Below are 23,469 nucleotides of genomic sequence, written 5' to 3' on the forward strand. Positions count from 1 at the left end.
TGCTGCCTGCTGCCTGCCTGCCTGCTCTCTGCCGGATGCTCATGCACTGTCCCTCTGAAACTGTAAGCAAGCCCCCAACCAAAAGCTTTCTTTATAAGTTGCCTTAATTATGATGTTTCTTCACAGTAGATAGGAAAGTGTACACACACACACACACACACACACACACACACACACACACGAGAAAATACCACAGTGAAACCCATTACTTTGTGTGGTAACTTAGTTAATTTAAAGGAAAAAGAAATTTAAAAAAAAATGATGCTGAAAAACTTAAATCACCATAGGTAAGAAAGTGACTATTTACCTAAATTTTAGACTGTTGTATAATAACAAACTCAAAATGGATCATAGATTTAAAGCAAAACACAAAATTATAAAAAAAAAAAAAATTTTAGGAAAACAAAAACAAAAAAAGAGTAGTTCTACAATGTAAAGAATTCTTAGGCTTGACATCAAAAGCACAACCCATAAATGAAAAATGATTGGTTGTAGTTCATCCAAATTAAAAATTTGTTCTAGAAAGACTCTGTTAGGTAGATCAAAAGACAGGCCACAGACTGAGAAAGAACAGCCAGCCACATATGTGGCAATATCCTCAAACTGAGAGCACACCAATAACTCTCACTGTTGAAACAACAATGACCCGTTAGAAAATGGGCGAAAGACCCACTGATGAGAATATACCAGGGGAAATCAGAAGAGGCCCAACATCATGAACAGTTTGGGAAATATCCGTAAGATCTCAGGGTTTTGTCTTTACACACTAATCAGGTAAGAATAAAATAATAAATGCTGGGTTGGCAAAAATGCCGACTCAGATCTCTCATATGTTCTGATTAAAAACAAAGTGGTGTAGGCATTTTGGAAAATATTGATCGTTTCTTTTTTTAACAAGATATTTATTTTAATTTTGTGTGTATGAGTGTTTGCCTGTATACCACATGTGTGCCTGGTGCCATAGAAGCCATAAAAGAATGTCAATTCCCATGGAACTGGAGCTACCTATACCATGGCTCAGAACCACAGGAAACTCCTGTTTTAGGAGATCTGATGCCATCTTCTGAGCTCTGAGGGCAGCAGGCTTACACAAGGTTCACATCCATACATGCAGGCAAAACATCCATATACACAGAGCCAGGCGGATCTTTGTGAGTTCGAGGCTAGCCTGGGCTACCAAGTGAGTTCCAGGAAAGGCGCAAAGCTACACAGAGAAACCCTGTCTCGAAAAAAAACCAAAAAAAAAAAAAAAAAAAAAAAAAAAAAACATCCATATACACAAAATAGAAAGTAATAAAAATATTTTTAAAAAGTTAAAAACACATTGGAAGTCTGTGAGGGAATTAACAAAGCCTGTTGGTATGAACACACCCCTAACCCTAATGACTGGCCCTTCCATTTGGGGGAAGTTAGCATGTTTCATAAATCTTCTAACTCTCGGAGGACCATCTATCTCAAATACCGTTCTATATGTGACAGTATCTTCCAAACCAGCTTGTAACTCCAAAGCGAATGACATAAAACCAATATTAAAATGGTCATAACTGATATCTTTTAAAAAACACTTTTTTCTTCTTTTCTTTCTTTCTTTTTCTTTTCTTTTCTTTTCTTTTTTTTTTTTTTTTTTTTTTTTTTTTTTTTTGCGGGGCTGTGATGGTACACACCTTTAATCCCAGCACTGAGAAGGCAGAGGCATGTGAATCTCTGTGAATTGGAGACCAGCTCAGTGTATATAGTGAGTTCTAGACTACCTGAAATTACATGGTGAGATCCTATCTCAGTTTTTGAAAAATAATTTAAAATTATGTGTATGTGTTTGTGTCTACACATGTGTGGATAACCTTAGAGTCCAGAGGATGGAACTGCAAAGTGACTGTGAGCCTATGTGGATATTGGTGCTGGGAATCCAACCAGGGTTTCCTGCAAGAGCAGCCTTCACTACAGAGCTTTCTCTCCAACCTTCAGGACTGGTGTGCTGATAATGAAATGAATGAAACGGGACAGAATAATAATAGGGAAGAGAGTAAACTCCACAACAGCTTTTGGTTCCCAGCACCCACATGGTGGCTCACAACCGCCTGAAACTCCAGGTTCAGGAGATCAAAAGTTCTCTTCGACCCTTCACCGGCACCAGGCACATACCCACATGCAGGGCAGCACCCATACACATAAAGAAATCATAACTATTTAAAGGCAAATATTACTTGCTGGGTTTGGCATCTCGGTCTCACAAATATACATGGAGATAAACATTTGTTTGGTGTGGTTTAAGGTCGGTCTGACTCCAGGTTGCAGTCAGAAAAGTCTGACAATAAATCTGTTTATGTATGAGTACTTGGACTGCATGCGCACCTGCACACCTCAAGAAGACATCAGACCCATTACAAATGGTTGTAAGCCACCACGTGGTTGCTGGAAACTGAACCTTGACCTCTAGAAGAGCAGAAGAACTGGTGCTGAGCCATCTCTCCAATCCCGAGATTTGCCTCTGTGTGACTAAATTTGAAGAATTCTCTTAAGATGTCAGAGATGAGAGGATATAAGATGATAACAAGGCTGTCTTGGGGTTCAGAACAACTCCAGAGACCCAGACCGCCTTCCTGTCTGCCTGCGTCCCTGTCTCTGGCCTCTTCTCCCAAGTTTGACCGACATGTCGGAATTCAAACTCATGCTGTCTAGTGTTGGCTTGAGGAAATCTTCCCCAGAGAGGAAGATCAGCCATCCTAACAGCAAGAAGGCCCAGGCTTCCAGGAGAGATTGCCCAGGAAAGAACCTCCAGGGGCTACAAAAAGACCAGTGCGTTTATGTGGGTCCGCCAGGGGGCGCTCGCTCACCGCAGTGGGGCGGCCGCACGGGGCGGAGTCGGAGTTCTTGGGGCTTCACTACTGGCGGAGCAGAAGCCGATTTTAATGTGAGCCTGGAGAAGCACCGCAGAACAAACTAAAACAATACATAAAAATAAAATAAAATATAAAGCAGCTTAATGGCAACAGGCTGCCTCCCACCTCTAGAGACCAAGGTTTGCACGGCTCTGGAAACGCGTGACTGGATTCAAGAAAGACCTGGGATCCACAGCCTTCCTGAAAGCCCTGGTCCCCGACAGAAGCCAAAGCAAGAGGAAGCTGGTTACCTTATTTCTTTGTCTTTGTCGAAACTACCCCACACGGAATACGATTGAAATTGCCCTAGCCACGTTCGCATTTGAATCGGGAATCTGTTTTGTTTGTTTTGGAAACCCTGTGCCCGTGAAACCAAATGTAAACTGAAAAGTGACTCCGTACCCGGCGCGCCTTGCACCATTCAACGATGGGTTTCGAGTCTGTGCGGTGGAGAGACTCGGAAGAAACTATCACAGCAAAAGAGATGAAACCAGAACGCCAGAAATGAGGTTAGGACGCCAGAAAACGAGAAAAGTGATGTTGGCCATTAGAGAGTAAAATAGAGGCCTTCTTAGTGTGTCAGCAGAGTGGCGCAGCGGAAGCGTGCTGGGCCCATAACCCAGAGGTCGATGGATCGAAACCATCCTCTGCTATGGTTTTTTTTTTTTTTAGCACAAACCCGTCATACAGAAGGACCGGGAAAACTCAGACTTGTACAACCAACCAGCCCTAAAAATCACTATTTTGAGCCCTTCCAGTTTCGTGGTGTCGCTCCTCCCTGTCTCTTAGCAACAGCAACATTCTACAGGAAAGTTTCAGAAGTCATCTGAGCTGCCCCCACATACTGTGTATGTAGTTTCTTTCCTTTCTAGTGTCCAGCAAAATAAATCCCAAACATTCATTCAACCAATGTTCATCCAGAAAGAGATAGCACATTACATGTATTTTTGTGATACCTTTCTTTTTAACGGCTTGCTTTTTTTTTTTTTTTTAAAATTGTATCTGAAAACAACAAACAAAAACAGCTTTATTGTTCTCAACTAGTTGCTTTCCATTTCTCATCTTTGTTTTTTGTTGTCATCAAAAATGTCCTTTTTGGGTGCTCCATGGACAGGCACATATTGAGGATCTTATAAGGATATACTGGAGACAATCACTTGGCACCTTCTTGTGAACATGACCACTTACAAAACTGTAGGTAGATACAAAGCATTTTGATGACTGCCGCAGACCACCCAGAGGGAGACCACCACTGCGGGAGAACCAGGGAGAAGGCTCGAGGAGAAGTCAGGAATCGGCGAGGAAAATGACAGACAGACACACAATGTGTTGATGTGCTGCTGCAGATTTACTTGTGCAAAATCAGTGCTTATATTCTTTTACAGTCAAGGAACTTGGCAGGGGGTTACATCAGACTTTTAACTTTTACAATTACTTAGAATCAGCAAAAAACAATAACAAAATACATCAGTATCTATTTCTGTGTAGTGCAAGAGACAATAACAAAGTACATCAGTATCTATTTCTGTGTATCACTTCCACAGCTTGGAGTTCATTGCGGTTGTTGCTTAAGGGCATGATCTCAGAATTTTGTGAAATCTGTCTCGCGCCAAAGACCACATCTGTGAGAACCAGATTTTTACCAGCCAGGGTTTAACTCACCCTCTATATACTTTTGTATAATTTCATTTATTTTTTCCTCACTCCTATATATCCACTTATCCTTCCAGTTGTCATATACCCTTCTATACCAATATCTTAGGGCTGGCTTCATATTTTCTATGATCTGCTGTCTTTCTTCCTTACTATAAAGGCACCAAGGCTTTCTAGTCCTGGCTAGCCTTTCCATAAAAGACAAATCACTCCAAAGTTGTTTCTTTCCTTCATGATTCACTCATCTATTCCCAACTTCATCATAGCTTCCCGTATATGGGAGCGACTCTAGGTAATTTCCACTCTCAGGGGTCCACCTAGAGGCTGTCCACCAACGCCCCCCGACACAGAAAAGACATACAGAGAAAAAGCATGATTAGTGCAAACAAGGACTGTCGCCCTGAGATCCTCAGGCTGCATGACGACTGTTGATTGCGGGGGAAACTGCCTGAGGCCCCGCTCCAGGAAGCTTCAACCTCAGCCCTTCAGCTGCCGGACTCCAGCACAGCGGCATGCTTTGCTACAGCTACACAGGTGTCACAGCTGTGGGCGTAGCAGATGACATTTACAGTTCTTGTGAACATGGTTTCTTGGGCTTCCAGTAAACAGAGTAATAGCTTACAAAATAAATACCAAATCCTGTGGAATTTCAGTTACCTCCTTAGCTGTTTTTCCTGAATCCAAGAATGCATTTGCTGTATTACCCAGCCACCATGGTATTTGCTGCACATATTTCTAGGTCTCTTATAGGAACCATGTGTTTTCCTCGGTAGGGCTCCAAACTGACTTTGGTATTCAGAGGTTCAAACTCATGCCCAGGTGTCCTGGATTCCTTCTTTATGCAATAAGTTTCTACTTCTGACAACGAATATTGAAGGAATTGTACACTTAAGTGTCCCGTGACCACCTGAATGTGATTTAAAAGGTTGTTTCTGAAACCTTTAGCGTTCCTGGAAGATGGTGTGTTTTGTGTGTGAAAGAGAAGTGGAACATTGGTGGCCGGGGCCAGATCTGGGAGATAACCTCTAAAGCAAAGTGGAATGACGATTGGTACCTGCTGGTGTTCCTGCCCTTGTACACTTTCCTGCTTCCCGTGGGGAAGCTGAGCTCTCTGATAACTTAAGGGAAAACTATGAAGTGGGGCGACAAAGGAGTCCCTCTCTGGAGTCTGAAGCCTCTACCAGCTGAGAATCATGCTTTCCAGCAAAAGGAACATTTGCTGTGAAGGTTGCCAACAGAGATAGAATTGCTTTTCTTCCTTCCTTCCTTCCTTCCTTCCTTCCTTCCTTCCTTCCTTCCTTCCTTCCTTCCTTCCTTCCTTCCTTCCTTCCTCCCTCCCTCCCTCCCTCCCTCCCTCCCTCCCTCCCTCCCTTATTTCCTTCTGTTGTTGTTCTTTGTCTTTTTTTTTTTTTCTGAGACAGGGTTTTTCTTTGTAGCCCTGTCTGTTCTAGAACTCACCCTGTAGATCAGGCTGGCCTTGAACTCAGAGATCTGCCTGCATCTGCCTCTTGAGTGCTGGGGTTAAAGGCATGTGCCACCACCACACAATTACGTTTATACAGAAATATTTTCAAATAAAAATGTGGAAATAGCCAAGCATGCTGCCTGGCATATGCCATTTATCCTAGCTATTGGGAGACAGAGGCGGGTGGATCTCCTCTGACTTGAGGCCAGACTGGTCTCCACAGCAAGTTCCAGCCCAGCCAGGATTGCACAGTGACACTCTGACTCAAAAAAACAAAAAAAAAAAAAACAAACAAAGAAAAAAAAACCAAAAAAACCCCACAAAACAAAACCAAATAAACAAACAAAAATCAACAAAAAATAAAAATTTAAATAGCAGTAAACCAGAGTTAAGGCTTGAATATATGTGACTTGGGTAGGATCTTACAGCTCTCCAGGGACTGTGCAGCCAGACTTGATTCCCCAGCCAGAGGCAGGGAAGGAGAAGGGGAGCAAGAATGTGTTGCAACTAACACCCCTTCCAGGTACCTGGAAGTCTGTTAGCTAGAGATTCAAAGATAACATCTAACAGTGGCCTGGAACTCACTATGTAGACCAGGCTGGGTTGTGACTCACTATGTAGACCAGGCTGGCCTGAACTCATAGAGATCTACCTGTCGATGGGGTGCCTATTGGTATCTGTGAGAGGAGAGCTCATACAGACACTGAAGCTTGAGCAGCAGTCTGACCTAGCATCACATCACCAGCCTTTTAGTTTATAAGGGACCCTGACTCCCCAGTGGGACTGCTTCTCCCCAGAACTCCTACTATGCTATTCTCTGTCCATAGAATTAATAGCTCTTCCATTACACTTTTTAGCCCCAACAATCTGCCTCAGTGTCCCCTTGAAACCTACTTCCAAGACCTTTCAGCTCTAATTCGGCTTCATACTGGCCTATCCTGAAATTCTTTTCTATGGTAAAGCCAAAGATCCAGCTTTGCCCTAATGGAGGCCTCTGAGAGGGAACTGTGGACTTGGTTGTGTCTCTCTGCCTCTGCCACTGCTGGAAATAGGCCCAGCCTTAAGAGATACTACACAGGCTTCCAAGTGTCTCTCACAACTTTAATTTTTTCGTTGTATTGTTACTTTGCTTTCGGTTCTTTTAAGACAGGTCTCATGTAGCCCAGGCTAGTGCACCAAGAATGATCTTTCAAAAAATTTACTGTTCTGTGTATGGGTATCTTGCCTGGATGATTTTGTGTCTGTGTGTCTACCACCTCAGATGAGCCCGCAGAAGCCAGAAGAGGATATCAGATCCCCTGGAAACTGGAGTTATGTTTGTTAACATTGGTTTTCTAGAAGATAAGCCAGAAGGATGGTCTTAAATGTCTGACCTTTCTGCCTGTTCTAAGATTACAGGCACGTGGCACTAAGCCTAGTTTAACTTACACTTGTTTGAATTTTGCCGTTTTCCCGGGTATATGGTGGTGGTGCAGTGTGTTTAATATGCATGTCCTTGATTAAGAGTGAAGCTGAGGGCCTTTTCTTGTCTGCTGACGATCTGGACAGTTTTCTCCCAAGTGCTGTGCTTTTCCTATAGGGCCCCCTCTACTGAGTACCATTTCTAAGTGCTCTGCATAGATCGTTAACAAGAAACTGGTTTCAGCTAAAACTCACCCCACTCTCTAGTTTCACTTTCAACCTTCTTTAATGTCTTGTGAATATTATTTTTAAATGTAACCTAACAGAATTATTTTCAAAGTCTCAGTATTTTCCTTTTTGGTTAGCATATTCAGTATCCTGTTTAAGGAACTGTTGCCTGCCTGCTCTGTGACAGGAAGATACTCTTTCATGTTAATTTCTGCAAGATTTGTTTCATCTTTTACACACTGATTTTTGTTTATGTAAAATAAAGGACCTGCTTTATTCTTCCCCTGGGAAGTGTTCAAAGGATACAATAGTATTTATTGGAAAGATGGCCTGGGTTCTCACTACTGTCTGGTACCATCTTTTCCCACAAATATTTGATTCTTTTTCTGGGCACTCAGTTTGATTACACTGGTTGATTTTTTATATATATCTATTTATTCACACTGCACATTCTCTTAGTTATTGATTTTTAACCAGAATGGGATTAGAAATTGAGAACAAAATGAAAACCATAAAATTCCCACATTTTCACGTTAAACAATGTAATTTCAACCCCCTATTATAAGGGGTTAAAGAAGTTTCGGTGCAGCTGAGTGTAATGGTGCACACTTATTATCCCACCATTTGTGAGCTTGAGGCAAGATCATCACAAGTTCCAGGCCAGTCTTAGCTACATAGCAATGTCATGTTTTGAAAGAAAAACAAAAATCCCATCAGTCAGATTTTACTACTTAAAAAACAACAACAAAAACACCCCCACCACACAGTCCACCCCAGTTAGCCGATACATCTCTGGCCTTTCTATTAATCCATTTTGTTTTTGCCCCAGCCTTAAGTGACCACAGCCGTTTCTGTGGATTTACCCACGCTCTTTCATAGAAACAGAATTCCACAATTGTAGCTGTAACGAGCTCTGACAGTTGTGCGTAGCCAGGTTTCGCCATAAATACAACCTATGCCTCAGTCACCCTTACCCAGTTTCTCTACGCAACCGCTTCTTGGAGACACATCATGATTGGACTCATGACTCGTGGCATCTCAGTGTGATCTTCTAGAACTGTGTAATATTTGTCGATGCTCTATTGTTAGGTATACAGATGTTTATAATTTCTATATTTTCTGAATATCCTCTAGTAACTTTGTGTGTGTAGTGGGGGTGGTTGGTTAGCTGGTTTTGGGGCGTGTTTACTTGTTTTGTCTTTGGTGAAAGGTAAGGTTCCAGCTCCTACCTGGCCTGGCAGAGTTCTTTGATGGCAAATCCATGCCATTGGCCAGTACAGGAGTGTAGAGTGAAACATTCTCTAGCTTTTCCCTGCTCAACACACTAATCCTGAAAGTGAAAAAAGGTTTGATAGCGAAGAGGAGCATTAAGTGTCTTCTAACAGTCCGGTTCCTGCCAGGGTTCAGCTTAACATCAAGGTTACAAACCTGGGTTAGGCTACCCGGGAGGCACTGATGGAACCGAGAGCTACCGCCTCCGTCTGCAAGGTCGGCTGCTGCCTTTCCCATGGACAGCTCACAATGCCCTGCGGCCTGCCTGCACAGTTCCATCCGTGCTATTGTGTCGTAGGCATCTCGAGCCCACCCGCCCCTGCCCTCCCCAAATGCTCTGTAGGATTCAAATCGCCCAGAGCCGCTCCCAGCTCAGAGTGTGGGGAACTGGCACGCGGACGGATGCGCTTCCAGGGCCGGGGCCGGGTGCTGGCCGGGTCCTGGACACCGAGCCCGGTTGAGCTCGGCCCACGTCGCCCCGGAAAAAGCCGGTACCGCGCTCAGACCGCGGCGGATCCCAGGGCGGGCTGACACGGTTGCCGAGGCTCGCGTGTCCCCAGCTCCCTGGCCCCCTCGCGCGTTTCTTGCACCCGTGGCCCAACCGTCACTCGAGCCGCGGATGCTTGGATTCGGCCATCTCCGCCGACCTCCAGCCGAAAGCGGGCTGGAAGTGACGGCCCACCCGCGCCTCTCCGCATGGGCAGCTACCTGGGCAAAGCGGGCTCGTCGCCGCGGTCGCCAGCCCAGGGGCGCGCAGACGCCCGGGAGAAGCCCGCCCCCCGCCGACCGGCCAGGCCCCTCTACCAGGTCCACCGGGTGCAGCACGTCCAGCGCGCCCAGCCCGCCCGGCGGCACAGGCCGGCCCGCAAGCCGCCCGACTGGGACCCCGCCAATCCCGCCGCCTTCGTCAGCGAGGCCTGGAGGCGCTTTCCCATGAAGAGGCCGCAGAACCCCATCATGGGCTCGCTTCCTTCGGACTGGTGGGAAAGCTACCTCAAGCGGAATATCTGGTCCCTTCGGCACCCGAGGGCCACCTGGAGTCCGGTGACAGTCAAGATCTCGCCGCCGGAGCGGAGGCCACGGCCCTCGTTCTCGGCCGCAAAGGCGGTGAACTCTGCGGGACCCTCGGAGGAGGAGCCACCAGGCGGGGGTGGAAGGGACCCCGTGCTGCAGGCCCTCCTCGAGTGCAGGAAGGGCAGAGCCAGGTGGGGAGAGCCGCTGTCCCCTGCCGGCTCGGACGGCCAAAGGAATCCCGCCAGCCCGTGGTCCGCCTTTAAGCCCCTGTTGAAAAGCGGGGCCACCGTTTCGTTTGTGGCCAGGCCTGGGTCTCTGAAAAGGAGCCTCCACGCCCAGAGCTCAGATCACAAACGAAAGAGGCCCAGCTGTTCCTCCGTGGCCCTCTTGGCTAGCGTATGCACGCGCGGGCCCCCCAGCACTACAAGAAACGCTATTACCAGCTCGTACAGTTCTTCCAGGTGTCTCTCAGAGTCTTGGAAAAGACATTTCTCCAGGACGTCAGTCCAGACTCCAGACTGGCCACTGAAAAAGACAGGGGAAAGTCCTAATTCTCTCCCCTTAGTCACACCCAGCAGCTCCGGGCAGCCGAACTGGGAGACTCCTCCACTGCAATCGGCTCCTAGGGACCTGCTGACCACACCTTGCCAGCAAGGCTGTGTTGCCACTGAAGAGGACCTGACCTTAGAGAGCCAAACTGGGCCGTGCAACCAAACCACAGACGCCACAACTGGGACCGCCACAGACTCCATTCCTGAGGCCAGGGCTAGTATTCAGCCTCCCTTGTCTCTCAGTCCGCCTCCTTCTGAGAGCGTAGTCGGTACCCACAGGAGTCCCCAGCTGAGAAGCTCAGAGAACATGCCTGTTCCACATGGATGCTCACAGTTAGAGCACCTTCAAGGCATCTCCTCAGACTCAGACCCCTCAACTGCTTCCATCCCGGGGTCTCCAAGTTCTCCCCCATCACCAGTCACTGATTCCAGCTGGCTGTCTTCAGTCCCTCAGGCTCACAGGTCTGCAGCACCCCCACACTCATCTGTCATTATCCCCGCCGCACCTACCACACAAAACACTCTGCTTAGGGTGGTGAGTAGCCCGATTCTCCATCTTCCCGCATCTGTACTTCCCGTGGAGGCGTCTGCTCACCCGGCATTAAGACCTGTTCTGGGGCCTGTACACAATAGTGAGGTGAGAGACTGCTCATATTCCAGAATTTCTGTCACGGCTGGAGCATCATCAAGCTCTTCTTCTCTTTCCACAGCTCCGAGCATCTTAAGGCCCACCCACAAGCCTATCTTTGGAAGTATAGAACCACTTAAAACTATGCCCATGACAGCTCCTGTGTGCCCCCAGCAGGCCTCTCCTCCTTCACTGATTTCTGCTTCTACCCATCTCTTCCATGGCCTAGCCACAGCCCCCTCTATGGTTACATCTGCCGTTGCAGCCAGCACATCCAGAGACCCTGGTGCGGACGTGAACATAGTGACCAGCACCACGGGCCACTCTTACTCTGTCCCCTCTTGCCACACTTTGCTGCTTGGCACTTCCCAGGGCTTTTCCTCGGCCACCGGTTTAATTTTCCCATGCCAACACCCCGCGGTCCCCACGGTGCACACAGTCACCATCTTCAGCCAGGTCCTCACTAGTGCCATCCAGATCTCCCCTCTCAGAAGCACCGCTAAGCTGAAGGGGGCGAGCAGACCTCCGCCAGCTTCAGGCTTATCGCCCACAAACAAGCGCACAGGGACCTCGAGCGTCTCCACTGTGGCTTCAGCACTCACAACATCTCTAGGGTCAAGCCCAAAGTCACCTTTGCCACCATCCCAAAGCAGTCCTTCCCAGGCTTCACCCGGGGCCACAGAGAGGCAGAAGCAATGTTCTCTTCAACTAGCTCCCGTCCCAAGCTTCAGTCCCTCCTTCCTTCCAGGGAACTCAGTCGTGTCCCCAACCCAGACGCTGCCTCCTGCTCAAATGGCCCTCAGCAAGCCCACACTGCCAGCTTCTGGGGGGTTGACATCTTCAGCCTCCATTACCCACACTTCTGCCAGCATCCAGCCAGGTTTGGGCAGCACTCTAGCTGGTTTTCCACTCAGTGAAGCTAGCTCAACCACCCTTGGGGGTGTCAGACAGAACCACCAGAGCGGGGCCTACAGCTCAGTGTTTGGTAGCACAGCCCCGAGACCCTTTGCTTTTGGAGGACTGGTGACCCCGATGGACTGTGGGGAGCCTGAGGTCATTGTGGCTGCCCCACAAAGGAGCATGTCTTGTGTAAGACAGAGTGAGACCCCAGGCACCCTAGCTCCCTTTGTACAGTGCTGGAACCAGAGCATGCAGAGCCTTCCTAGCCAGATGACACCTCTGGTCAGTGTCACTGCAAGAAAGACTGTGTCTGGGGCCCCCTCTCTGGTCCCCTTTGCTCAGAGTACCCCTATACCTGAAGCCACTAAGGCAGGTAGCAGTCTTGGCTTTGGGATGTCCTCTCCAACTGTGCAGGGTTCTGTGGGGAGAGATCCTGTCAGACCATGGGCACCTTCATTCTGTATTGGTACAAAATCAAAAACTCCAAGGAATCGGGAGCCAGGGCGCCCCCGAAGATATCACACTTACAAGAAATAGTCCACGCTCCCTGTCCGACTGCAATGAAGAGCCCCAGTCTCTTCCAGTTCTCTACACCAAACATATCCCAGATCAAAAGTGAAAGCTGTAGGTGTCCCCTCTGTGTGTCCTCATCTAAATCTTCCAAGAAGATAGGCCACTAATGTGTCGTCCAGTGTTGGTAGGGAACGGGGCTGCGTGGGACTAAAGCTCCTGGAGCAGAGTAGAAACTCTGATTCCGTTCCCCACCCTCACCTCCCTGTACAACTGTGAGCTCCACAAGGGCACAGCCTCCCATTTGGGGAATGACCATGGCAAGAAGGTAACAAGCATCTTCAGGAGGAGATAGGTTGATCTTACACCCCAGCCTTCCTTTATTAGGGCTCTAAGAAGAGCTTGGCTGTCTAATCCCATAGAGACAGTAAGTTTTCAGTTCTTACTGCTTGTTCCTCTGGTTTCTTGGGGGTGTTTGTGTGTGATCTGATTTGCGTTCAGTCTATTCTTGGGAGTGCAGGGCATCTCTGAAGATCCTCTTGTGTGCCGCTATTTGCACCGCTTTTTAAAGTTGCCCCCGTCCTCCCCCACATTGGCAATGGCTTAGCCCCATCCTTCTTTTGGTCAATTTAATGTACAAGACTAACTAGTGAAGATTCTGCCTATCAGACCTGAAAGGTCATCCCCAGTCTGGGAAAGGGAGGTTCTTGGCCGGTTCCCTCCAGGATCGTAGTAGGCCAATCCCTCTTTCCTATCTACCAACTTCTCTACTTGCTGCCTCCACTTGGTGTTCATGGAGACTTGCTCTTCTTATTCTGTTGGTTTCTGTGTGAGTGGTGGGAAGTTGGCAAAACCAAATTTCAATTGCATAGATCCATCACAGCTTGGCTGATGCGACCAGTCAAACAGCACTGTTTCAGGGCTGCAAGGGCAGACTCACCCCAAATGCACAGCAGCAGTTTGACCTTGAAGGATGGTATCTCTGGAAGCAGAAAGGCAGAGGAGATGGCCGGGATGCTGAAGCCCTTGTCTTGTCTCTACATCATAGACCATGATAGGAACTGCAAAATGCCCAAGTAGGGAAACCAAAGCTTACATTTCATTTCTATTTCTTTTTATTTGTGCCTCATCAAATCAACCCTTTCTGTATTCACATCTTTGTCAGAGGGAACCATCAGGACATGAAGCCCTTAGGCCAAACAACAAGGCATCCGGAAGGGAGAACAGCAGGTACCTACACCGACTCCAGCTGCAAACAGCAGCAGGGGCGTGCAGGAGCTGGGCGTCTTCCTTAGCGCCTCTTAACAACAACAGCCTCACACACTGAGGCATACATGAGTCTTTGGGTACATTCTTTACATATTTCCTATTTTACAGATACCTCGGAGAAAGTCTAATTGGAAAAAATAATCTTAAATTGAATGATAAAATAAAAATACATTGTTGAAAAAAAAAGTCTATGATACAGGAATTACTGTCAAGCTCATAGAGATACCAGAGCAGAAAAATGTTAGCAAAATTGCCCGAAGTCCCTCAGCAAAGACTAGATTTAAGCCCTCGTGACTGTAGAGTGTGCTTATTTCTCACCCTCCAATCACCCAAGTTAGAAATACCTGGCTCTAAATATCTGTGCTGGTTGGTATTTATTTATTTGTTTGTTTACTTATTTGTGTATATGTGAGATATTGGGGTTTGAACCAGGACTTTACAAATGTTAGGCTAGTGCCCTGCCATTTAGTTGCATCCTCAGTCCTGTTTCAACTTTAATAGATTTTTTTAATGTTATTACTGCATGATGTATGCCCGGGCATGTGTGCCATGGCACATGTGTGAAGGTCAGGGGAGCTTCTTCCCTCCCTCCACCACGTGGGTTCCAGGTTTCAGGGACTGAGCTCCCATCACCAGGCTGTGCTACAAGTGCCTGGATCCGCTGAATCATCTCAATGGCCCAGTTTCAACTTTCAAAGACATCCCCAAGATGGCTATCTAATTGAATGGCGACAGAAGGAAAGCATTAGACACGAGCTACTGTTCTTTGCAGTGTCTAGGGATAGTCGTATGCCCACGCACAGCCCTTTGTACTGGTCATTCAGTGGTCAAGAACAGTTCCTACTTAAGAGAATCACCATTTAGTGGGGACTTGTTAACTAGCCAATGATCCTAACACAAGGGACAAGAGCCTAGAAATGGGAGTGAACAGAGGAATACTTTGACCAGAATTTGAGACTTGAATTCTGCCCGACAGTACATGTTGTCATCAAATGGATAATCTTATTGCAGGCCAACCTCAAACCATATGTTCAGGCAGGAAAGGAAGGTCACTAAGATGTACTGACGTCACTTCCAAAAAGTCAGGTATGACTATGGTGAGCAGAAGCAGGTGGTGGACATGACTGCAAGCCACGAGACACAGTGTGGACAGCATCTTTACACCGGGTCGCTGTGACTAGACTGAGCAGCATAGAAGCAGGTCTAGACTCGGCGTTTAGATGACTCTGGCTGTCGTGTGAAGAGAGACTAAAATAGGAAAAGACTGGGGACCTGGGGTTGTGTAAGAGACTTTCTGAGTTAACAGAAACACATTACCAATGTGAGATGGGGGACTGGGGGTGTAAGAGTCAGTAGAGTGTTTCCCCAGCATGTGTGAAGCCCTGGGTTTTATCCCCAGCACTTCCAGACTACACATAGTAGTAGCATACACCAGTAATTCCAGCACTGCCCAGTGGAGCCAGGAAGATCAGAAGTTCAAGGTCATCCTCCTGGGCCTGGGATATTTGAAACCCTGTCTCAAAGGGGAAAAAAGAGAGAGAAAAAGAAAAAGTCCACTTGGAGGAAAGGATATAGAGCAGAATTTGGGAAAGGCTCTAATTGGGATTTCCTCCTTGGTCCTTTAGAGTACGGATTGTTTTCTTTCGAGTGTTAGGGCTTTTTAGATGTCCCCAGGGCAAAGCATGAACCTCCAGCAGCGGGAAACACTCTGATATCAGACTCCAAACTCATTCCCATCTCTCAGAGTCCAACCCACCCTCTTACACGACAGTGCCTGTAGCCATGAGTTAGAAGTACAGACTGATATCAATCATACATCACTTCTCCATTTCTTTCTTTCAGCTGGAGCATACTGGGTTCCCTCAGGGAAACATAGAATAAGGTAAAAAGAATTGGCTCAGCTGGGCTGTGGTGGCACACGCCTTTAATCCTAGCACTTGGGAGGCAGAGACAGGCAGATCTCTGAGTTCAAGGCCAGCCTGATCTACAAAGCGAGTTCCATCCAGGACAGCTGGAGCTGCTGCACAAAGAAACCCTGTCTGTGTGTGGGTGGTGGTGGGGGGTGGAGGACCCAAAGGTGGTGGGAGATGAAAAAGAATTGGCTCTTGAATCTCCTGGATCTGATTTCCCAAAGGCTTCAATTGAGTTTAAGAAAGGCATAGCGTTTGGAGACAAGAGATCACCAGAAAACTAGAAGAATTCTTCTGGAAGAAGAGCGCAGGGGCTGGCATGATGACTCAGTGGGTAAAGGCACTTGCTGCCAAGAACCCAGTCCACAAGGCCCACATGTTAAAGGAGAAAACTACTAAGTATAGTGTCGCACGCCTTTAATCCCAGCACACAGAGAGGTGGGCCGATCTCTGTGAGTTTGAGGCCAGCCTGATCTACAGAGCGAGTTCCTGGACAGTCAGAACTAATCAGACCCTGTCTCAAAACAAAGCACCTTCCTCCCAATAATTGTCCTCCACAGGCCCACATTAGCACTTATAAGATAAATGAAATGCCATAAAAAGTTTAAAATATTTTTTTTTCCAATTACAGTGACTTAGACAGGCTAAGGAAAAGAACATGGGATGCCATCCCTTTCCAGGTTCACTTAGGTTTTATTATTTTCTGTGTTAGGCAGCTTGACTGATAGCCCGCTTTAAAAAGGGAAATTTGGGGCCTGGAGAGATGGCTCAGCATTTAAGAGCACTGGCTGCTCTTCCAGAGGACCCAGATTTGATTCTCAGCACCCACATAATGGCTCAGAAACGTCCATGGAGTCTGATCCACTTTGAGAGGATCGACTGGCTTCTTCTGGCCTACACAGGCACCAGGCATGGACACGGTACACAGACGTATGTGATGGGGGATGTCTTTTGGTACGTTGTGAGTATGTGTTGCTCTCTTTGGTTCATAAATAAAGCTGTTTGGCCAATGGCGAGACAGAATAAGGTTAGGCAGTACGTTCACATGAAGATGGAGATGAAGAAGGGTAGAGTCAGAAGAGATGCTAGCCCCCCCCCCCCCCCCGCCCCGTTCAAGGAGCAACAAGATGCCAGCTGAGCCTGGAAGAACTTATGGTAAAAATTCATATCATCAAATGATGTAATGTCAGAATATCACTAGGACTTATTTGTCATCCTGAAGAGGCTTTCACTGCCCAGGTCAGTTCATCTGAGTACCAAAGTCATTAAAGGACGTAATGAATTGTATGTAAAACTGAAAAAAAAAAAAAAAAAGGATTTTCTGAGTTGTTTTTTTTTTTTTTTTTTTTTTTTTTTTGATAATGCACACAAGTACATACATTAAGAAAGGTGCCTCTTTGGCCGGGCGGTGGTGGCGCACACCTTTAATTCCAGCACTCAGGAGGCCAGCCTGGTGTACAGAGCGAGATCCAGGACAGGCACCAAAACTACACAGAGAAACCCTGTCTCGAAAAAAACAAAAACAAACAAACAAACAAACAAAAGCAGGCCTCTTGCTTCTAATGGGAGGCCAAGTGCAGACTGGTCAGCGTGGGAGGATGCTGGAATCCAGCAATTGTCACTCACAGTAAATACAGTCCAGGGGGGTTATCAGCAGATGCTAAATAAGAGCAGAAAACTTCATGGAAAACATTTTGGTGTCTTCCCCTAGGCTGCTTATTCATCGCAGAGGGAAAAACTCTGCTTGCATATTGACTGACCGGACTGCGGTGATCAGAGCCAGCCATGGTTACTGGGGGAGACAGACATGGAGTCCTAAGGATGGAAATACTCTTCGGTGCTGTTCCCTTTCTGTTCTTCGTAAATCTGTTCCATCATGGTTGTGATATATCACTACAACCATTTTGTTCATGTATGATAATAATGAAGTTTGTGCTAAAGGACAGGGGAGAGAGAGGAAATAAGTAAACTCTAGTAAAAGTATGTGTGGCTTTCTTACCATTCTTATTTTTACATCTTCCGTAAATCTGAAATTACTTCTGAGCATAAAGTTTAAAAAGAGACGTTTAGTAGGACTTTGAAAATAAGGGGTATCGAAGCTCCTATGAAGTACTTTAAAGAAGCTGCCATGTTTCATCTGTGTCATTTCTGTGGTTAATACCCAGTCATGGGCATTGGGAAGAAAACATGGAAAAAAACCAGGTGATTCCAAAACGCTTCACTGTGACATCGAAGGCTAAGGAGATGAAGGGCACGATGCAATCTCCCACCAACTGTGTAGAGGTGGTCTTCTGAGGTACAAACCACAGGCCAAAGCGACTTGAAGGGGAGATGAGGTATATACACTACTACGGCAGGAAATGCTTGCAGTTTGTGTGCTGGGAGCAAGAGTACATAATTTAGCGGAGTTACTGAAGGATTGGAAGAGTTTTTAAGATTTGGAAAAGCATAATATTGAGGCCTATTCAAGACCGACGACGAGGGTGGGATTCGAACCCACGCGTGCAGAGCACAATGGATTAGCAGTCCATCGCCTTAACCACTCGGCCACCTCGTCCCCTACGCAGAGGTGGCACTTTGCCTCTATCTTTAAGTCTTACTTTGGTGGCGGTCCTAAACTGATTTTGTGATCTCTATATCGTGATAACAGCCTCCAACCTGCAAGACTCCTTAAGGATTCTCATATGTAACCATATTTCCGTCTTCCTAAAAGGACCCTTTCACATTTTGATGATCCCTTCGTAGTGCCTGCACGTCTCCATCCTTAATCGTCTTCGTTTCTGCGTCCCACACTTGCTTTCCACCCTACAGTGAAATGGTCCCGCCATCCTCAAACTCCGTGTTCTCTTCCCTCGACCCGCAATGTATGTGCTAGCCTTCCCCTATGGCTCTACTTTCTGCCTTAGTTCCGACTACTGGGATCTCCGTAGACCTCATAGTTATGTTTTGCGGAGGATAAACATTTATTTATTTTCCACGAACCCCTTTCTTCTTGCACAACGCAGTCTACATCTGCCGAAAAGTTTTATGGCAAACTCTTTGTATTTTTGAATGCTCCATGACCTATTGCAATAAAAGATACTTCTATAAACTGTTCTGATTTTTAAAAGTATTTCCAGTAATTATAAAACCGTGTTTTAGGTCTGCTTCGTCTGGCTTGAATTGTCTTTATATTTTAAGGAGAGCGGACACTAAAAGACATAACTAGAGAATTTGATAAGTAATTTATTATGTATGAAAAGGAAACTTGCCTTGCATTCAAAGCACATCCTTTACTAGAAGGATTGAGGGTAATTTTTTTTTCATCACCAGCTCATGTGTATATGTATGAAAATGTATTGAAAACTCTATGGGAACTAACAGCAAACGGTGTGGTCATATATGGTTATGAGTAAATCCCGATTTTACAAGAGGTGAATTTATTATGACGGTCCCCTAAATTTAGTAAACGATCTCAGGCAGATTTGCGGTTATATTAAACAAGATAGGGATAACCAATATTTTAAACAAAAATCAAACTTCTTACAAATCTAAGTAAGTGAAAAATCAAGACGCTAAATTCCTTTAAAAAAAAAGGAAGGAAGGAAGGAAGGAAGAAAGAAAGAAAGGAAGGAAGAAAGAAAGAATTCCTACTATACATGTGCGCTCCCTGTCGTTGAATGTGGCATGTTATTTATTGAAAATAAATCAGCCTCCTTCCTCCACGGCGAAATCTTGTCAAACAGCCTGTGACACTGGAGACGGCAGACGCTCTATTCCCCGCTGTTATTTTCTGTTTCAAAAAGGTGTGGCCTGTGCGCTGTGAAACTGATATGAAGTGACCTTGCAGTCACGAACACACAGCATCTGTGTGTGGCTCCCTGAGTGAGACCTGCTTGTGAGCTCACACCCGGGTGGACCGGTTGTGAAGGAGGTCAGCAGAGCAAAAGGGGCGATGGGAAGGGAACACGCTCACGGCACACTGGGCACAGGTATGACAGTGGACAAACAAAAACCTTTAGAGAAAGATGTTGCAGGAAGAGCGAGCGTGGCTTTGGAGCCCGCGGGGGCAGACTCTGGCTGCGGTTCCCTGGCTCCAGCAGCCTTCCTCGCTCTTGCCAAACCCTTGTGCACTCGCTCACGCCGACGCTTTCACCCAGCTGACAGTTCCAGAAGACACACCAGTCCCCCACCCCACCCCCGCTCACACGGCGTCACCACCCTTGGGGTGGAGTCGTTCCCAGCCTCTGTTCACGTGACGTTGGCTGGTGAAAACTGGTCAAGCTCGGATTTCTCTCTACTCACTGGAGACTGGCCAACCGCGTCTTCCTGAGTCCTCTGTAATTCCTGCTCTCAAGAGGCGGAGACAGGAGCATTAGAAATTCCAGGCCATCCTCGGCTACATGAGACCCTCCCTAAAAGAAAATGTTAAAAAGAAAAAAATAAAGCACACAAAAAACTCCAAACCAAACGAAAAAGGTGAAGTTCCAGCTTTCAGGAGACAGAAGCAGGGTTGTCTTGAGTTTGAGGTACTCAGGGATAGAGTGAGACTTTGATTTAAAAAACAAAAACAAAGCGCCCCCCCACACACACACCAAAATAGCTGCTATTGCTCTGCAGATTAGATAAATTTTATTTCTGGTTTCCATTACAGCTTGTGACTGTTTCCTCTGGGTCCTTACTAGTCCTTCCTCCCCACCCCCACCCCAGGTATGAGCAGAGTTCTCGCTCCCCACTGCAATTCCTTCTTGAGGTTTCTTCCTCCTTTTTTTCCCTCCCTCCAGAAAACAAACTGTAAGCAAGAACTGAGTCACTTAGTTGGTGAATAAAGGTATTTAACTCTATTAAGGTGTGATTATCGGGAATTAAGAGTATCAATTTAAGTGAGAAGAAAATTGAATAAACGTGTAGGTCCCACCGAGATTTGAACTCGGATCGCTGGATTCAGAGTCCAGAGTGCTAACCATTACACCATGGAACCACATGGAAGGCACAGTGCCGTTCAGCTCCCTCCAGGGGTTCTATTTGAACAGAAAACAAAAAACAACAAACAAATAACAAACCAAAAAACTTCCTTTTTTCTTATTTACTCTTATGTTTTTTTTCTTTTATCTCTTTATTCAGACAAGATCCAGGTCTGTACCCTAGGGTAGCTTCAAACTCGAGCTAATCCTCCTGCCTCAGCCATGTGCATGGGGCTTCTCATCTCATGCCTTCACCCAACACCTCCTATTTTAACAGAACACACTGAACTCAAAGGCCAGGAACCTTCCCCTACACCCACTCATACCCGAGGCTTCCTACCAGGTGGTTCAGGAAGCAGAGCGCCAGGAAAAGAGGCGAAGTTATTGAACAAGACAGAGCTCTCCTGGCGTGTGGAGTTTGGTGATTTCCTCAGTGGTTGACTCACCCAGGACTCAGCCACCGGGTGAAATGGGCGTGAGTGTCTGCATCACAGACGAGGAGCGTGAGCCTAAGGTCCATCTCTCAATTTTGTGGCCAGATCTGACATACTTAAGGACACATTATGGGAGAGACTGTTTTTTGTCAAGGTCTCAGGGATGGACCCAGACGTTGGAGTCTACAAACGTTGAAACAGACGTGCTGAGATTACCAGGCTCCAGAAGGATCCACGTAGCCCTGTGAAGGACAGACTTAAGAGGGGACCGAGCGCGGTCCTGCACAAGGGAACTGAACCCGGGGAGACCCCAGACCCGCCCCAGAGACCGCCCCTGCCTCGGGAATCCTCGCAGGCTCACCCAGGACTCCATGCTCTGAACATGAGCGTGCATTCACACACACTAGGTTTCTCTGATGGGTAGCCGTGAGTATCCCGCCCCCTTTCTCTTTGTATGCTACTGTCAACGTTAAACGGCCTGAGTGAAACACACACACACACACACACACACACACACACACACACACACACACACACACACAATTTTAATAAATAATCTTGAGCAATTTTGTTGTTCACTGGAGTCCAAAGATACTCTCCGAATGGTTCACCTGGGCTCGGGTTTCCTCCGTGAGAATCCGCCAGCGAGCCAAGACCTCATTTTAAGCGCCTCACAAGAGAGTTAAACTAAGGAGAAATTCTAGGAGGGCACGCCACGGAGTATCGCCGGTGAAGCGCAAACACTCTCGGATACCTTTCTGAGAGCAATACTGTGAATTCTAAACCCTATGGCATCATCGTACCGATACTACAGAAGACGGAACATTTGCCAGCGATAATAAACTACAGAGGGAGGGCACCTGGGCTGTCTGGTTCTGAGAAGACTAGGAGCATCATGCTAGAAACGTTTCCCTCATTCTGCTGTAGGATATGCTGTTGGAAATAAATACTTTTAAGTGTAAGCTCAGAGAAGTGAGTATGTCTTAGATTCTGTCAAAAACGTCATTGCTGGGATTGGGAGATGGCTCAGCAGTTAAGATCGGCTCCGACCACCTGTAGCTGCATTTCCAGCGGATATGATGTCCTACTCTGGTTTCTCCTAGCGCCCAAACACACAGGGCATACACTCGCACCTACACATACAGATAAATAAAACTTGTTTTTTAAATTTCACTATTACACCAGGCATGATGGTACACGTCCATAATCCCAGGACTGAGGAGGTGAAACAGGAGTTCCAGGTCAGTTTGAGGCTACAGAATGAGTCTCAAAATAATAAATAAAATAATAGGAAAACAATAATAATTTTAACGAAGGTAAAAAGCAGGAGAGTTTTAAACGATTCACACTGGACCAGGGCTCTCAGCAACCACCAGCCCTCTGCTAGGAGTCCCTGAGAATGTCTTGGGGAGTGGGCAGCTGGCTTCCTTGCTGCAAAAAAAGGAAAATTTCAGAGTTGTTTAAAAAAGTTTAGAGTCGTCATATTTTCATTCCTCTTGGTGAGAGACAGGAAAATCCCCCTTAAAATGAAACAAAGTGTTTTTATTTTTCGTTTCCAAGGCTCATGGGGTACACCATTATTTTGCTCAAATTAAAAACTTCCAGACGGGACATATTTGTGGAAAAGATGCCATTATCTTCCTGCTTTTGAATTGAGTCAGGGGAACATGATAACTGCTATGCCATAGAAACAGCACACCCTACCTGTTCTTTCTTTGATCACAAAGAGAAAATTTTCTGTATGTCCCAGATTCTCCAGCACTATTTTTTTTTTTTTTTTAGCTAGAAAATGATCAAAATGATTTAGACCTTTTTGCTCACTAAAACCAGCAACAGGAAAGTCTGTAGGTGAGACTAGAGGACACATCTGGGAGAAATTTTCTTTCCCAACAGCTGTCCAGAACTTTGGGTCGGCTTTCCAGGAGGTATTAAACATTTTCTCTATCTTTTCCTGTTCTCGTTATCTGATCATAGGACATTCTGGATGTCTCTATCTTGTAGGAAGCAGAAAATAATGGGTAGGCTGGACTTTAGAAACAGAAACTATCAGTGGCCACCTCTGCAGGAATGACACTACTAAACAGATGCTGTACCCCTCTCTGCTTATCAGACAACTGAGATGATGCATGAATCTCTTGTTGAGCAGGGAAAGAAATGTTGGGTGCCTGGTACCGTCCAGGTAGGAAGCTTATCTTCCCAGAAAGATTTCACACAGTTCTGAAACTCTATCAGGACCAGGAGACTGGCTCAGGGGTAAAGGTGTTTAGCTCAAACCCTGGGTCCCCACAATGTGGAAGGGGGGAACTGACTGATGAAAGTTTTTCTCTAACACCATTAATACATAAATGAATGGAACTCAAATAAATAAATGAAGCTGAACCTCACCTCAGGACCTACCATATGGACCTGGGG

At 46.4% G+C, this 23,469-nt stretch overlaps 1 protein-coding gene and 3 non-coding genes across 4 annotated transcripts; 2 read left to right on the forward strand and 2 right to left on the reverse strand.

The window, feature by feature from the left end:
• Positions 1 to 3,460: 3,460 nt before the first annotated feature.
• On the forward strand, positions 3,461 to 3,532 carry Trnam-cau (transfer RNA methionine (anticodon CAU)). Its single transcript has one exon. It is a non-coding gene; the product is annotated as a tRNA-Met (tRNA).
• Positions 3,533 to 9,237: 5,705 nt separating this feature from the next.
• Pom121l2 (POM121 transmembrane nucleoporin like 2) lies at positions 9,238 to 13,956 on the forward strand. The gene has a single exon (XM_006988856.4). It carries the CDS (start codon positions 9,595 to 9,597, stop codon positions 12,526 to 12,528), a length of 2,934 nt encoding a protein of 977 aa, XP_006988918.1. The 5' UTR covers positions 9,238 to 9,594; the 3' UTR covers positions 12,529 to 13,956.
• A 4,199-nt stretch (positions 13,957 to 18,155) lies between these two features.
• Trnas-gcu (transfer RNA serine (anticodon GCU)) lies at positions 18,156 to 18,237 on the reverse strand. Its single transcript has one exon. It is a non-coding gene; the product is annotated as a tRNA-Ser (tRNA).
• Positions 18,238 to 20,568: 2,331 nt separating this feature from the next.
• On the reverse strand, positions 20,569 to 20,640 carry Trnaq-cug (transfer RNA glutamine (anticodon CUG)). Its single transcript has one exon. It is a non-coding gene; the product is annotated as a tRNA-Gln (tRNA).
• Positions 20,641 to 23,469: the final 2,829 nt, after the last annotated feature.

Source organism: Peromyscus maniculatus, chromosome 5, assembly GCF_049852395.1.
Source record: "Peromyscus maniculatus bairdii isolate BWxNUB_F1_BW_parent chromosome 5, HU_Pman_BW_mat_3.1, whole genome shotgun sequence".
NCBI classification, from domain to species: Eukaryota; Metazoa; Chordata; class Mammalia; order Rodentia; family Cricetidae; genus Peromyscus; species Peromyscus maniculatus.

Excerpts from the sequence above, each read along its gene's own strand:
- Pom121l2 (XM_006988856.4), top strand. The coding sequence starts at position 9,595 with ATGGGCAGCTACCTGGGCAAAGCGGGCTCGTCGCCGCGGTCGCCAGCC.